At 43.8% G+C, this 17,005-nt stretch overlaps 1 protein-coding gene across 1 annotated transcript in view; it reads right to left on the bottom strand.

The window, feature by feature from the left end:
- MSH4 (mutS homolog 4) overlaps window positions 1-17,005 on the bottom strand; it is a 90,410-nt gene that overhangs the window by 35,136 nt on the left and 38,269 nt on the right. The window contains 5 exon segments of the mRNA XM_032782164.2: window positions 6,278-6,345; window positions 10,365-10,537; window positions 11,499-11,672; window positions 12,862-12,977; window positions 15,128-15,238. Of these exon segments, the coding sequence (XP_032638055.2) occupies window positions 6,278-6,345; window positions 10,365-10,537; window positions 11,499-11,672; window positions 12,862-12,977; window positions 15,128-15,238 (642 nt within the window).

Below are 17,005 nucleotides of genomic sequence, written 5' to 3'. Positions count from 1 at the left end.
GCCAGATTTGGAGAGGACGCATTCGCAGCCTGGCGTGCTTTGTAACGAATGTGCACGCAGCCATGTGACCAAGGAGGCCAAGGCAAGTGCGGGCAGAGGTTGTTGGAAAACGCTGAAGACCTTGGACAAGTGAGACTATGGCCTGAAACCGGTGGGGGGGTAAACTGGCCGTCGCAAGGTTGGAGTCCAGCATTGCCCCGATAAACTCTATCCTCTGCGTAGGCACCAGAGTGGACTTGTCTAAGTTGATGATCAGACCTAGACGCAGAAAGAAGTCCTTGATAATGGCCACCTGGCTGATGACTTGTGCCTCGGAGGCCCCTCGGATGAGCCAGTTGTCGAGGTAAGGGAAGACGTGTATCCGACGCCGGCGTAAGGCAGTAGCGACAACCACCATACACTTTGTGAACACCCAAGGGGCCGAGGAGAGGCCAAAGGGCAGGACAGTAAACTGGTAGAGTCGATGGTTTACCACAAAGCGTAGATACCTCCTGTGAGGGGGATAAATTGCTATGTGGAAATATGCATCCTGCATGTCGAAAGCGGCGTACCAATCTCCGGGATCCAGGGAAGGAATAATGGTTCCCAGGGATACCATGCGGAACTTGAACTTTTTGATGAATTTGTTCAGTCCTCGCAGGTCTAGGATAGGCTGGAGGCCCCCTTTCGCCTTGGGAATAAGGAAATATTGGGAATAAAACCCCTTGCCCCTTAACTCCTCCAGTACCTCCTCTATAGCTCCGATTGAGAGGAGCTTGTGGACCTCCTGGATGAGGAGTTGCTTGTGAGAGGGGTCCCTGAAGAGGGACGGGGGGGTAGAAGGGAGGGGGTGAAACAAACTGAAGGCGGTATCCAAGCTCCACCGTGCGTAGGACCCAACGATCTGACGTCAACTGGGACCACGCCGGAAGGAACTGGGAAAGGCGGTTGTAGAACTGAAAGGGATCCGGGGAGACAATTGGTACACTGCTCTCGGGCACACCCTCAAAAGTTTGGTTTGGGTCCCAGCGTTGGTTTGGTGGGACTGGAATTGCTGCCCCCTTGAGGTCCAGACTGGCGTCTGCGATTATTACAACCTCTCCTTCTGGCAAAGTCTTGCCATGGCCAAGGTGGGGGGTAAGGGTGCTGCGGTTGGGAGCAGAAGGATCGTCTTTGCGTCTGAGGCGTATGCATTCCCAACAAACGCATAATTACTCTGTTGTCCTTTAGACTCTGCAGTCTGGGGTCCATCTTTTGTGAAAACAAGCCTTGACCATCAAATGGCAGGCCTTGTACCGTATGTTGCAACTCAGGTGGCAGGCCGGACACTTGCAACCATGATATACGGTGCATGGCTATGCCTGAAGCAACGGTTCTGGCCGCCGAATCAGCGGCATCTAATGAGGCTTGTAAGGAGGTCCTCGCGACCCTCTTCCCTTCCTCCAGGAGTGCTGCAAATGCCTGGCGGGAATCCTGTGAAACCAACTCGACAAACTTCCCGACAGTCTCCCAGGTATTGTAACTGTATCTGCCGAGGAGGGCCTGTTGGTTCGCTATGCAGAGTCGGAAACCTCCCGCAGAATAGATTTTTCGGCCCAACAAATCCATGCGCCGAGCTTCTCTCGATTTAGGCACGGGGGCTTGTTGGCCATGACGCTCCCGTTCGTTGACGGACTGTACCACCAAGGAACAGGGAGCGGGGTGCACATAGAGGTACTCATACCCCTTGGAAGGCACCATGTACTTCTGTTCGACCCCCTTGGCTGTGGGTGGGATGGAAGCCGGGGATTGCCAGATAGTCTCAGCTCTAGCCTGGATCGAACGGATGAATGGGAGAGCCACTCGGGTGGGTGTCTCCGCGGACAAGATGCTAATCACCAGGTCCTCCAACTCTGGGACCTCCTCTACCGGCAGGTTGATATTTTGGGCGACACGCCGCAGAAGGTCCTGGTGTGACCGGAGGTCAATCGGAGGTGGTCCCAATGATGACGTCCCCACTACTGCCTCATCCGGGGAGGAGGAAGATGACAGCCCCGGGATGAGTGGGTCCTGCACTGACGCCTGGTCCGGGGGGACCTCCGGCTCCGGAAGGTCATGCGGTTCCGATGTGTGAGCTCTGGTTTCCTCTGTGTCAGTAGGGAGAGGTCGGCTGACGGTGGCCTCGGGCACACGGTGCTCTGAGTGACCGGAGCGCGATGGGCCAGTCGGTTCACCTTGGGCTTGATGATACGCCCAAGGTGTCCAAAAGGACCACTGATGAGGTCCGTGGTCCAGGCCATGGGCATGCATCTCCGAGTCTCCGTAGGAGGCACTGTCTGCATGGGAGGAGACGGATGGGTGTCGCAAGGGCCACGCAGGCGCTGAAGTCGCTTGGATCAGGTCTCTGCGTCCATCGGACTCCTGTCTACACGGTAGCGGCGAACGGTACCGAGAGTCAGAGCGGTGCCGGGAGCGGGAGTGGGACCTGCAACCAGCGCGGAGCCGGGAGGTGGACCGGTGCCTGTCATCGCCATGCTGAGACTGGCTGTGAGAGGTATGGCGGTGCCGGGACCTGGACTGGTGCCGAGAGTACCACGATGGAGACCAGGATCTCGAGCGGTGCCGCGAGTACGACCGGTACCAGGATGGAGAGCGGTACCGAGACTGCGAGCAGCGCCGAGAGCGGGAGCGATGTCTGGATCGAGAGCATCCGCTGGACCTGGATCGGGACCGGCGGCGTTGCACAGTGTCCAGTGAAGATGGCCTCATCGTGGCGGGCTTGCCCAGTGACTGAACAACCCACACCGGCGGAGCCGGGGGTTGGGGCAGCTCATGCTCCATCAGAGCAATTAGTTCCCGAGCCGTGGAGAAAGTCTCCGGCATCAAGGGCACGACGAGCTCGACCACAGCGCGCGCTGGGGAGCTGGTAGGCACCGGACTCAATGGCTCCTGAGAGACCGGAATCGACAGTGCGGAGGCAAGCGGTGCCGCAGCAGTTGACGGTGCCGGGCGGTCCGCCTTAGATGTACGCTCCGACTGCGGCGCAGATGCTGGTGCCGCAGGAGCCTTGTGCCTCTTGGTCCTCGGGGAGAGGGATCGGTGCCTGCCAGAGGGTTGAGCCGGTGAAGGCTGGTGCCAAGGAGTCTTCACTGGAACCGTGTGTTCCGGTGCGGAGGGAGCACTCATCCCCGGTGCCGGAGTTGGTGCCAAAGATGGAGGAGTTAGAGCCGCCTCCATCAAGAGTTGCTTGAGGCGAATGTCCCCTCTTTCTTCGTCCGGGGCTTGAACACCTTGCAGATTTGGCACAAGTCTGCAAGGTGGGATTCTCCCAAACACTTTAAACAGAAGTCGTGCGGATCTCCTGTGGGCATCTGCCGATGACAGGCCGCGCAAGGTTTGAAGCCCAGTGAACCAGGCATGGGCCCCGGTACCGGGGGAGGAGAAGGGGCTAGCCCCCTACCCTCTAACTATATACACAACTACTATAAACTACTAATAATATAAAAAAGTTAACAAGAACTATGGAAAACTAACTATGTACACAATAACTATATAAATGAGTGAAGAGCTAGGGAGGTGGAGATCAGCTAAGCCGCGCTCCACTGTTCCAATGACCAACACGGGCGGTAAGAAGGAACTGAGGAGCAGTGTTGCTAGGGTAAAAATATCCGACGAACGTGCATGCTGCGTGCGCACACCTACCTGGAATGGATATGAGCAAGAACTCAAAGAAGAACATTTGCTATGTGCTGTTGCCTTATAAAGAAAGAATAGATAGCATTCCATAAGAAAAAAAAAAATCTAATTTTTGTGTGGCGAGTTTAAATCAATGTTGAAAATTCAAAGGCTTCTGAAAATGAAACTGAAGAAAACTTTAGATTTGAAAAATGGAAAATTCTTATGTAGAAACTAAGGCAGATTTTCAAAGGCACAAATGAAAATCTTGCCTGTTTTTAAAGTCAAATTAATTGAAAATATAAATAAAAGTGAAGGCTCCTGTGTGGGAAATATTAAACAGTATTTTTATTTCAATTTTATGAAAAATTCAATTATACATAAAAATCTATTAAAAAGTCTTAGTTTACTTTAAAAATAATTATGCTACAAATTGTTGGAACAGAAATACCCCAACCCACCCAATTTCTAATGTTCTGAAGTTTCTTAGAAAGAAAAATGTGCTCACAGAACTCAGTTAAATCCCTTTATATGTTGCTGAATTTTGCGGAATTTTCTTCTCAGAATGAAGCTTGGCAATCAGCCCAGATGGTGTCTTACTGTAATTGAAGTATCAGGGGTGACATTTACAGAAATATTCCTTAAGATGCAGCAATTTGATTGCCTTAGGTCACCTTAGCAAGGTGGAAGCAAGCAAGAGGAGTTATTCCCATAACCATAGGAAGTTTCTGCCAAAATCTCCCCCACATACACACATTACCAATTACAACTCCAGGAACTTCAGTGTGTCTTGCTTTTAAGAAAAAAAAAAGCAGCATTCAACAGTTTTTTTATTCTATACCTGTTGGTAACATTATAACATGATGTTTTAATTTATTTTTTAACATTTTAAAATAGACACATGGATGAGAGTAAAAAGAAAGATTTATTTCCTTTCTAATATCTTTTTTGTCTAAACTAGCATCCAGAAACACTAAGGAAAATTGTGATGTACTGGCTGTATTTTAAGTATATTGAATCAGAATAGTTCTTTTGTTAACAATTAAGTCTAGGCAGCTGTATTGTTACTAAAGCACTTTCTGACGTACTTTTTTGCACTAGTTGGATGCGCTTAGTCATTGGTTAGCAATGTTTTGCAGTTTGCAAATAACGGAAGTGGTAACAGCCTACTCTGAGATGAGCTACCTGAAGCTGTCAAGGTTGGTGCTGAAGTCCAGGATTCACATCTTGCTGTTGATGCACTGAGAATAGGGGCACGTAACAGATTTTTTAAAATTACATTTAAAACAAAATTGGTGGCAAAATCTGGACCTAAAAAATACCCTGATTTGAGATGTTGACTTGTATTTAAATATTCTCTGTATCCCTATATCTCTAAAACAGCTTGCTAAATATGGCAGGTTCAAATTTTCAATATATTTTAATCCCCTTGAAAATTTGTGCATGTGCTATATTTGAAGAAAATGAGTTGTAATAAAACAAATATTAATAATTGTTGCATTTAATTGTACTGTCTATGTTATATGTATTAATAATTTGTACCTTGATTGCTACTGAGACAGAACTTATTTCATAGTTGTAAGAGACTTTCACTTGGCTTAAGCATGAAAGCCTGTGTTTGGAAGCTAAAAGGAACAAGATTCTAAGTTCTGGCTTGACAGATTTGGAAGATTTGTTTAGTAATTGAAACTAAACTAAAGAGGTTTGTTTTTCAGTAAATTTTTTGCAGCCCATTATAAGTTATAATCTCAACTGCTTTATATTGCATAAGAGGCTCCTGAGGCTAAATAATAGACAAAGCAAAGTTAAGTGGGCAATCAATCTAAAAACTGTGAGTATATTACAAAAAGGAGATTATTTCTATTATACAACTTTTAACATTAAAAGGTGTATTTTACCTTTCATGCTCATATGAAAATGCTTCTCTCTCCTACTCTCCAGTGATGTTAAGATGGAGGTGTGATTAGGATGAATAAGTAAGAGGATGGAGATTTTAAAAGTACAATGGCATTTGTGAAGGAACATCAATCACGTTTTTTTAGTCATTCTCCACAAGGGTAACAGGGCCTCGCTTCCTCCCCAACTCTGTAACAGGTTGAGCTTGTTAGTCTTGCTGCTTTGCCCACCTTTTCTCCCTTACTTGCGAAGAAATGAGTGTTGGATTAGACTGGGTGTAGGAAATTCCAGACTGTATGAGAGCAATTCACATCAGTCATGTATTTTGTTGTTGTGTATTTGAGCTGATCTGGGGGAACTAACAGGCCTGTTTCAGTGTATTTTTAAAATATTGTCAAGGATGCCTAGACCATTAGCTGGGTGCTCTTTTATTATTCTCTACATAAATCTAAATAAATAAATGAAAACACTTTGTGACTGGCTGAAATTCTTCTCCTGTTACAAAGTAAAAATATGGTTTAGTTTAAGGTGTACGTACTTGCATCTTTCTGGGTGAGGAACAACATACCGGTATATAAATCGCTGTATATCTTTAAAACTATGTTTCCATCCCTCTTTAATGTACAGTCTTTTTCTTACAATATAATACAATTGTACAGCTGCTATATGAAATGTACACGTTGCATACTCTATTGAGATAACTGACAATTATTCATTATTTATGAGATAGATGCATTTATAAACCTACTGTATCTTGCTTTGGAATTTGTACTAAAATTGAAAGAAGTTGTTCAGTATCAAGGAATCTTGACATCACTGTAAAACAAAATTAAACACAAAATAGAAACTGAGCTGAAACTTGCAATAATTTTAATAACAAATCTTTAACAAGTAAGTGATTTAATTTTCCAAAAGAAAACAAGCACAGAAAACTATTTAGTACTTCTGTTTAAGTCATTTTCTTCCCTCATCCAATCACAGAAAAATCTTGACAAAGTATTGTAGCTTCAATTACCAGAAAGAAAACAGACAAAAGAACTGCCTATTTATCTAGATTCTTATGTCACATCCATAAGCATGGTATCTCAGTACTTATTGGTCATTGTATCATGATAGCTATAATGACATCAGCTCTCCCATATTCTCTTCAGTAAAGAAACTCTCAGAATTTGAACAACCTAAAAGATATCGAACGGTAAGAACATTACTATCCCCACAACAGGGTAAGAAGGCTGAAATATAAACGAGGGGAAAGTGGGAGACCATAACAAAAACGGCACTGTCACTAAACTACTGTCCCTTGTCAAATGTCTCTACTTCCTATCTTATAACAGAAAATATGTCAGATTGCAGATGTAGCAGGCAGTCCTCAAGAGCAAACAGGCTATCTTAAAAATCATAGCAACATTCTCTGTTTGAAAATTCCCTTCCAATTATGACAGTGAAAAGATTACTATGCATCTGCCCTGCAATTTCAAGAGTTGTAACCTGAGCCTGTGGTGGAATGACCTTATCAGAAGGAAGCCAGACAGAATATAGCACTAACTACGCAACTACAATAGCTCAAGAAAGATGCTGGCTGGTGGGCGGGCAGCAGACCCTCATGCATCCTGCAGAGGAAAGATCCCCAAATCCAATAAAAGCCCTGGTGTGTGGCAGTGTTTTAGTGGTGCTATAGCACTGATTGCTGAAGAGCTACACATATGATCAATCCTCCTGTACGGATGTGAGAGCTGGACATTTAAAAAGGAGATTGAGACACGACTCAGAGCATTCACATTTTGGTGTTACATAAGGTTAAAAATTAGCTGGATAACCAAAATTATGAATGATCAGGTGATGAAAAGGAACAATTGAAAAAGAGCAAAATTACTCGATATTGTAGGTAAGAAAATAAAATCTTTCTGTGGATAAATTGCTCGCCAATCACCAGAGCAACTTGATTCCAGCTCTTATACCATAAGGCAAGAGGAAGAAAGAGAACCAGCTAGTTGGAAACATCACCAGGTGGACTGGTATCCAAAGGATACTAGAAGTTTTACAACTCTGTTGTTACTGTGAAAGATGGAAGGTGAAGGTTGACAACTTCCATATTAGAAATGTCATGGAAGGACACAAGTGAGGAATTAGCCTCCACTTGAATGGAGATAATGTACTGACCTTTCTCAAGTATTACCCTAGCTCCTGCTCCATTTCACACCTGGTCTTAAGGGCAAAGAATGAGAGATCACAATGGGAGAGCTACATTTCTGGCAAGGACCAGAGTGAAAATTTTTACAAATCATAAGGACCATCACTCAGATCAGAACTGCTCTAACAGTCACAAAGAAAATAATGAGAGTTGTATGGTTCATACATTTTAAGGCCAGACGGAACCATTAAAATCTAACTTCCTACACAACACAGGCTATAGAACCTCATCCAGTAATTTCTGCATCAAACCTATAATTTCTGTTTGAGCAATAGCATACCTTTTAGAAAGATGTCAAATCTTAAGACTCCAGTTGATGGGGAATCCACTATATCCCTAGGTAAGTTGTTCCAATAGTTAATTACCCTTACTGTTAAAACTTTGTGCCTTATTTATAGTCTACATTTCTTTTGCTTCAGTTTCTAACCATGGCCCTTTTCTATGCCTTTTTCTGGCAGATTAAAGAGCTATCTACCGGCAGATATCACTTTCCCATGTACATATTGGAAACTGTAATCAAATCCCCTCTTAATCTTCCCTTAGATAAACTAAATAGATTGAGCTTCTTTAGTCTCTCACTATAAGGCTTGTTTTCCAGTCTCAAATCTTTCTTGTAGTCCTTCTCTGAACCTTTTCCACTTCAAAAAGGATGTTGGAAAAATTGGAGACCGCAGAACTCAATGCAGTATTCCAGTATTGGTCTCACTAATATAGTATACAGACATAATACCAACTCTCTACTCCTACTCAATATTCCCCTGGTTATGCATCTAAGGATCATGCTCACCCTCTTAGCAACAGCATTACAGAGGAAGCTCAGAGTCAAATGGTTATCTGTCAGTACATCCAAGTCTCTTCAGGATTGCTGCATTCCAGAATAGTGTGACCTACGTTCTTTGTTCATAGATGTATGATCTTACTTTTGGCTGTATTAAAATCCATATTGTTCACCTTATTAAATGATCCCAGATTGTCTGTATAATTTATCTTTCCCTGTTATCACGCCACCAATTTGAGTGTCATCTGTAAATATTAATCCATTTAACATGGGCTACATATAGTGCAAAATCTTAAAATCAGAATGCATGCTAGAGTCTAAGTATATTATGCCAACACAGTAAATGTTATTAAACTTGTGATCTTGTCAAAAAATACCAAATTTATTTGTCAAGACCTATTTTCCATAAAACCATGTTGATTGGCATTAATTATGCTAACATCCTTTAATGCTTCACTGATTGCATTCCATATCAGCCTTTCCATGATTTTGTCAGGATAGAGGCCCACAGTTATCTGGGTCATCCCATTTACCCTCTTTAAATATTGAAATATTAGTAGATGGTGATTTTTTTCCAACCTTCTTTGTTCCCAGATTTGTTATAAATCAAAATTAATGATTCTAGGAGTTCCTTGTCCTATTCTTTTAGTAGAAAGAAAGCAGCTGCTCCTCACAAGTTAGAGAGCTGATCGCTAACAAGATCAAGAGACAATGTTTGACAAGTAGTCTTGTGGGAAAGCATATACTATAGTACACCTCTCCTACCTACCTCACTACCAACACAGTCTCCTTTGCTGCATCTTCACATGCATACTTCTGATCTATTGAAATGGGGTGGCAGGCATGGATGAAGTTAAAACTGGAGAAATACACTCCAAGTTTCCAGGGGAAAGGAAGCAAAAATACTACAGAAAAAGTGGGTGCGACAGTATTTTTATACCAACATACACCTTTTGCCTCCTTACTTCTTGACAGGTGGGATATAAATGTCAAAATATTTTCTATGATAGGATGGAGAAAGAGAAAGAATGAGACATTCCCATTCACTGTTTTAGGTAGTCGTGATGCAGTAACTTTTTCCAAACTTTTATTTAAAAAATGCATATTTGTAATATTTAAGGTGTAAAAATAAAGGATAAACATACTATCTGAGCCACTCTGACGATCTGCAAAATTTGGTGGTATTTATATATTCACATCTGCTCTGCTGGTATAATATCAAGCTAAAAGAGTGTAGCTCTACAGACTACATGTCATCCATTTTCGTGTTGTGAAAGCCTTGGAAAGAGTTCCTGATCTGACCAAAAGTGGTTACTCGTTTAGCTAAAAACTACAATAAGCTGTCCAAAACCAGGAAATAAAGATTTAGTGAATTTAATGTCAAGCTTAGCTGGACTAACTAACTTGTGCTCTTTAGCAGTGTGTGTGTATTCATATGTCTTGTTACCTGTATCTTAGAAATCAAAAATGAGAAGCTGCATATTCATAACAGTATGCAAATTACGTTACAGATGTTAGTGGTGCATATCTGGAAAGCTTGGCTCCAACACAAAATGCACTTGTTAAAGAGCTAATGAGACCAATTCAAAATTCCTCTAAAGCACCATTCGCTGGTCTGCCTCATTTACTAAAAATTTTAGCAAAATGATCAAAAAAGAGGTAAAAAATCAAATTAAATAATGACAGATTATGAACTATTGCTAGAAATCAAAGCATTTTTAAAATCCACTATGAAATGCAATTTGACAAGTCAAAACATGTTTCATACCTATTTTATTAACACATGCTATGAGTTTTCAGCTATTATAAAAACGAAAATATTTGAATGGGTATTTTTAAGTGTTCAAAAATAAAACAAGCTATTACCTGCCTGAAGACTAAAAAAGAGCTCCTCATCCTGGAGTAGTTCCTGAACACAATCCAATCTTGTGTTAATTGTTTCAGCATCAACCAGAGGCTCCAGGATATTAGACCTAAGTCTTCGGCTTCCACCTGGAGTTTTAGTATAATTTAGAACGCCAAAAAGAGTGTGACCATTCCTTTGAAAATAACACAAATTTTAAAAAAAAATCCTCAAAGAAATCAAGCTGATACAAATCAAATGAAATTTTCTGATTAAATTAGCCTACAATCTACAGCTTGGTTATCAGAAGTGCTAAGCACACACAAATTCCCTGGAACTCCATGTGAGCTCTGGGACCTCAGACCGAAATATCAGACTATGAGTAAGCCTACATTTTAGTCACCGGTATTTTTAGTAAAAGTCACAGACAGGTCACAGGCAGTAAACAAAGGTCACAGGCCGTAAATTTGTCCATGACTTTTACTAAAATTATCAGTAAATAAAACTTGTGGGGGTGGAGGGTGGGGGCTGCCCAGAACCACTACTGGTGATGCGGGGGCACAAGCGGCGGCGTGCTGCCCGGGACTCCCACTGGTGCTGGTGTGGGCAGGGCTGGCAGGCTCCCTACTTGGCCCAATGCCCTCCCCACCCTGAGGAGCAGCAGCAGAGTTTCGGTATGGGAGGGGGCAGAAGGTTGGGGCATGGGACGGAGTGAGGCGGGCTCTGGGCAGCGCTTACCCTCTTCTGGACTCCCCAGAAATGGCAACATCCCCCTGGCTCAGCTGCTAGGTAGAGACATGGCCACACATAACTTGTGGGTCAGTTATATAAGTCAAACCTGCTCACAGCAGGTTCATTTGTGACAGATACACTATACACCTTTACACAATTCTTTTCCTTTTTTCTTTCTTTCTTTCTTTCTAATCCCTTTTATTATTAGGGGTTTCCTGACGCACATAAAAAAATTCCAAGCTAGGACTACAAATTTTGCACTGAATTGCAGTTTATTTGTCTTTTCAAATTATTTAAAAATCAGCTTTGCATACGATATAATTACTATGACTAGATAGATTAGATACATGTGCCATAGAACTTGGTGCATTATAAATTTATAACAATGAAAAAAAATTGAATTTGTAAAAACAAAATAATCTTACCGAGAATCTCTATTGTTAGTTAACAATTCAAGATTTTGAGCTGATGATGAATCTATCATAGCAGTTTGCTCACTTCCCTGGAAACGAACCTTGAGCGACTTAGGAGCATAAACTGAATTTTGAATAAATTCAACATATTTTAGCAAAGCTGCAGCAGCTGCTAGACAGTAATACCTGTAAAGTAGTAATCACTTACTGAACATTAAATATTTCTCCTCATCCAGGGCAAAATATTTACTGTACTTAGGAAGAAGGTTACTCTTAGCAATCTTACGCCAAGCTACAGAGTTATGTTCACACCTATTAGGGATTGGGAGCACTGTATAAACTTGCTGATCCTCCGAACCATATATGACAATCTTCAGAAGTTTGAGAGCCAGGACGTGCCTGCCAGGGCTCCAGGCTTCAGCCCCACTCCTGCTGATGCCCCAAGCCCCAGCAGACGACTCCCGCAGGGCTGAAGCCCCAAGACAATCCTTCCCATTATGCAGAAGCCAGAGGCAATGTGTGGTGGGGCACATGGAGTCACATGCCCCCCCCCGTTTTTTCCCAGGGTTTGCTGGCCCTGCACGGTTACATGGTACCACTGGGCTCCCGCCCTGCACAGCAGCTATTGGAGCCAACATGCTGGGAGTTTTGGCCATAGGGAGAGGCAGCAGCAAACAGTTGGGAGCTGTAGGAAGAGCCTCTGCTTTTGATGTTCCCTCTCCTTGCGCTGTTAACACCTGGGAGATGCAGGGTGGGGTCACTGATAGTAAGAGGAGGGGGGTGACAAACTGTTGGGGGGGTGAACCTTTAAATTGTGCCCTCCCACTCTCAACAAGCACCAGATGTCTCTGGCAGAAACCTCTAGCCCCACCACCCCACCGCAAGGCACAAGCCTTGAGCTCCCTGCCATGCTCTGGTAGGCATGTGTGTACCACAGGGTTTCTCAAATAGGGGTCACCGCTTGTGTAAGGAAAGCCTCTGGTGGGCCAGGCTAGTGTGTTTACCTGCCCCATCTGCAGGTGTGGCCGATCGCGGCTCCCACTGGCCACAGATCACTTCTCCGAGCCAATGGGAGCTGCTGGAAGCAGCATGGGCCGAGGGACTTACTGGCTGCCGCTTCCAGCAGCTCCCATTGGCCCGAAGCAGCAATCCACAGCCAGTTGGAGCCACGTCAGCTGGACCTGTGGATAGGGCAGGTAAACACACCAGCCTGGGCCCTCCAGGGGCTTTCCCTACACAAGCGGCAACGCCTGTTTGACAAACCCTGGTGTACCAATTAATGAGAAGCCACTGGCCAGTGTATTAAATCTGTACAAACTGTTAAAACCTTTTATCTGGAAACGCTACTTCTTTTTCTTACTTAGGTTAAACGTACTTGGACTGAACCTCCATTAGGACAGTGCTGAATTCAGATGTACACAACTGTTCTATATATTCCAAGCCCTTTGTTTCATTGAAGTATTTTCTTTGGACAGTAGTAAAAGTCACGTTCTAATAACAACAAAAACAAAACAGCAAAGGTTTCAAAATCTCATAGAAAGGATCCGTAGTGTTGTGATGATTTGATCTCTATATATAAAAATGTGACACAGAGGTCCATTGGCAGTTCACAACTCTGGGTCAGCAACTTTTGTCAGGCCTGATGTACTCAGTGTACCCCCATTCACCGCTCTTATGATCTGTATCTGGAAGGTGTCATGTAGGATATCATGAGCAAACTGGTGGCAGGCACACTGGTCCTGTAGCTCACTGCGTGGTGTGTTATAGGTGTGTTCTGGAATTATGTTCTTAAACTGTGTTTGGTAACCAGTGCATGGGCTCAGTCTGCCTTGGACAGGGGAGTGTATGTTTGCTTGTCTGACTGGTCTGCTCATCAGGCAGAGATGATGAAGGTAAATAAAACCATCACATAGGTGAGTGGGGGAGATAGCCTCTTAACTGTCATGACAGGGGAACACAAAACTGCAAAAATTAACATGGCGTAGGCTCCCTGCTGGACACAGCAGGCTGAGCTCTCAAGAGGGCTTCCTGCTTACTGAGCAAGTTCATTGAACTGTAGAAGATATAAGCAAAGACAAGAAGCTATTTTGGCATCCATCACTTGAGGGACTAAAGGGGCCAGAGCTCTTAAAATCACAGACTGTTGGATCCTTCAACTCAGGGGACTGAAATTTCTGGGAATGAATACAGATCAGAATCCTGCTTAGACAAAGACTGTAACTTGCTTTAAACATTAAGTTTTAGTCTTAGAAAGAGATTTTTACTTTAGTTTGCTTGTAACCATTCCTATCTTTATTCCTTATACTCGGTATCACTTAAACCTATGAGTTTTTATTTAATAAATTTGTTTTACTATAAACCAGTTCAGTGCTTTGACTGAAAAAAGTGTTTGTCAACCCCCCATTAAATTAATGAGCTGTTGTTTACTGGCTCTTTAAAGGAGAAGCAAACTTAGCTTCTGTGAGTATTCCAGGACAGCACTAGACACTCCAGGGCAAACACTTTCGAGGAAATTCAGTATTGGGCACAGGTGTTGTGGTCAACCTGCAAAAAGCAATTGCATGGTGGAAGTCAGGATATGACCTGCATGCACGTAGGCTGGCTGTTGGTGTCAGAGTTGTGAGCCACACCAGCATCACATTTAAGGCATCAGAGTTGCAGGGCAGGCAGTTACATAACCACTTATTGGTCCAGGCTCAACCCCAGATTGTCACAACTTATTAATTCTGGATGATTCTATGAAGTTATTATAAAATTTTGCATCATAGAATGACTGTGTGTACATGGAATCCATCAGCTGCTGACATGGACAGCTCTATGTACCTACCAGACCAGGGCCAATGGAGAGTTGTTAACTTTAATCACTGTGCCCTGGACCAAGCAATGAACATGCTAAGGAAATTGGCTGGAGCTGGGAGAAACTACTTCCTCCAACTTGTCTGCAGGGAGGGGAAGTAGAGAGTGGAAAATTGCCAAACAGGACACAGAGACAGAGATGACAAAGCTAAGATTTTAAAATGACTCACAAGAGAAATAGTAAGCTTTGGTAAGAAGAGGGGAAGAGAAAGGCAAGCATTCATAGTGGGGGATCCAATTTAACTGCAGAATCAACAAAGACCAGAGAAGGCTAGATGGGCTGGAAAATCTCCATAATTCAGAAGACATGACGCGGAGCGGAAGACACCGCAGAGGACTCTGCCCAAGCCTAAAGAACTCTCCAGAATGGTGAGGAACCTGAGGCAAAGAAATGTGTATACATACGTTTATTATTTTATCTTGATCCACGCATTTCTCATTCTATTAAGTAAAGAGCAATACTACTTTAGAATCCTGTGAAAGTCTATTGATGTGTCTGTTGGTTTTCACTGTTGAATGTCCCTGAAGAGGCAAGCTGTAAGCCAGAAGGCTCACACCTTTGGAAGGATTCTGGAAAATGTACAAGAGCTGCTGGGGAGGCTTGCGGGAGATGGCATTACTTTTGGGACATAGGCAGTTGGACTGTGGGATCACTACTGCCAAAAGTGAACTAAGGGATTCAATGTTTGGATCTCCTCATAAAGACGGGTCACAAACCTGCAACCATATAAAACAATCAAATAGGAGCCCTATAAAAACTAAATGAAGTCTAAAAAAAAGATTACCTTGAAATTTTCTGTTATCAAACTGAACAATTTGGTTGTATTCCCTATATCACAAGCGGTATTTGACATTATTATTTCTAATGGTGTTAAAATCTTGAGTTTTGTGATAACCTAAAAACAAAATTAAAACATAATTCATTAAAAATCATTTAGCAGTCTCAAAGTACATTTTCACAAATAAATAAAATAGTCCAGAAATAACTCACAAATTCTATAATCTTTGTAAACACTTTAAAATCAATTAAATATTCCACTTGAAGGGATGTGCACGCACAAAAACCAGGCAGACGTCATCTATTCCCAGTCAGAGCTAAAAACAGTAAGGTTTTTAATGGCTTTTTCACTTCCTGAGCTTTGAGCACTGGTAACAGGTAAGACTGCATCATTAGGAACTTTCTGTTGGCCAGATAAGTAAGTGTAGTACAGAAAGCAATAGGATAAATATAATGCAAAAAGAGAGGATTTAGTTACACCTATTGCACCACGCTCCAAGATTTTTACCCTGGTAACACTCAGTGGGTCAGCTGAGGCGTCCCCTGGAGTGGCGCCTTCATGGCACTGGATATATGCCCCGGCCGACCCAGCGCTCCCTCAGTTCCTTCTTGCTGGCTACTCCGACAGAGGGGAAGGAGGGTGGGTTTGGAATGGATATGAGCAACACATCTTGAAGAACAACAGTTACAAAGGTGAGTAACCGTCTTTCTTCTTCGAGTGCTTGCTCATATCCATTCCAGTTAGGTGATTCCCAAGCCTTACCTAGGCGGTGGGGTTGGAGTGAGATGTCGCAGAGTGAAGGACCGCTGAACCAAATGCAGCATCACCCTTGGACTGTTGCACTATCACATAGCGGGCGGCAAAGGTCTGCACCGATGACCAAGGCACTGCCCTACAGATCTCCTGTATGGGCATGTGTGCCAGGAAAGCGGAGGATGAAGCCTGAGTCCACATGGAGTGGGTGGTAAGGTGCATATTTGGGACACCAGCCAAGACATAGCACGCACCGATGCATGATGTGATCCAGGACGAGATGTGCTGGGAGGAGACTGGAAGGCCCTTCATCCAGTCTGTCACTGCAACAAACAGCTGCGACGTTTTCCTGAAAGGTTTCGTTCACTTGATGTAGAAGGCCAGGGCCCTGCGAACGTCCAGGGAGTGCAGCTGCTGTTTCCGTTGAGAGGCAAGCAGCCGCGGGTAGAAGACAGGGAGGAAGATTGTCCTGGTTGGCATGCAAGGCAGACACCATCTTAGGGAGGAAGGCTGGGTGAGGTCGCAGCTGTACTTTGTCCCTATGGAACATCGTATACAGTGGTTCCGATGTGAGTGCCCTGAGTTCAGACATCCACCTCGCCAAAGTGATAGCTATGAGGAAGGCTGTCTTACAGGAAAGATACAGGAGTGAGCAGGTGGCCATCAGCTCGAATGAGGCACCCAGGAGTCTGGATAGGACCAGGCTAAGATCCCATGTAGGGACCGGTTGTTGAATTCATGGGAACAGGCACTCCAACCCCTTGAGAAAGCTGCTGACCATGGGATTGGAGAAGACCAAATGCCCATTTTCACCCGGGTGGAAAGCCGAAATAGCTGCCAGGTACACTCTGATGGATGATATTGCCAAGCCCTGCTGTTTTAAGGACAGGAAGTAGTCCACAATGATAGGTACTGATGCCTGTAGGGGGGCAGTATGACTCTGAGCTCACTAGCAGGAAAAACGCTTCCACTTGGCTAAGTATGTGGACCTGGTAGAGGGCTTCCTGCTACCCTAAAGGATTTGCTGAACCAAGCAAGAGCAGCATAGCTCAGATTGATTTAGCCATGTGTGAGGTGGAGAGATTGCAGGTTGCGATGACAGAGTCGTCCGTGGTCCTGAGTGATCAGGTA

The sequence above is a fragment of the Chelonoidis abingdonii genome, chromosome 7, assembly GCF_003597395.2.
Source record: "Chelonoidis abingdonii isolate Lonesome George chromosome 7, CheloAbing_2.0, whole genome shotgun sequence".
Taxonomy (NCBI): Eukaryota; Metazoa; Chordata; order Testudines; family Testudinidae; genus Chelonoidis; species Chelonoidis abingdonii.
Note: the sequence above shows the minus strand (reverse complement) of the source record. Positions and strands in the feature narration are given on the sequence as shown.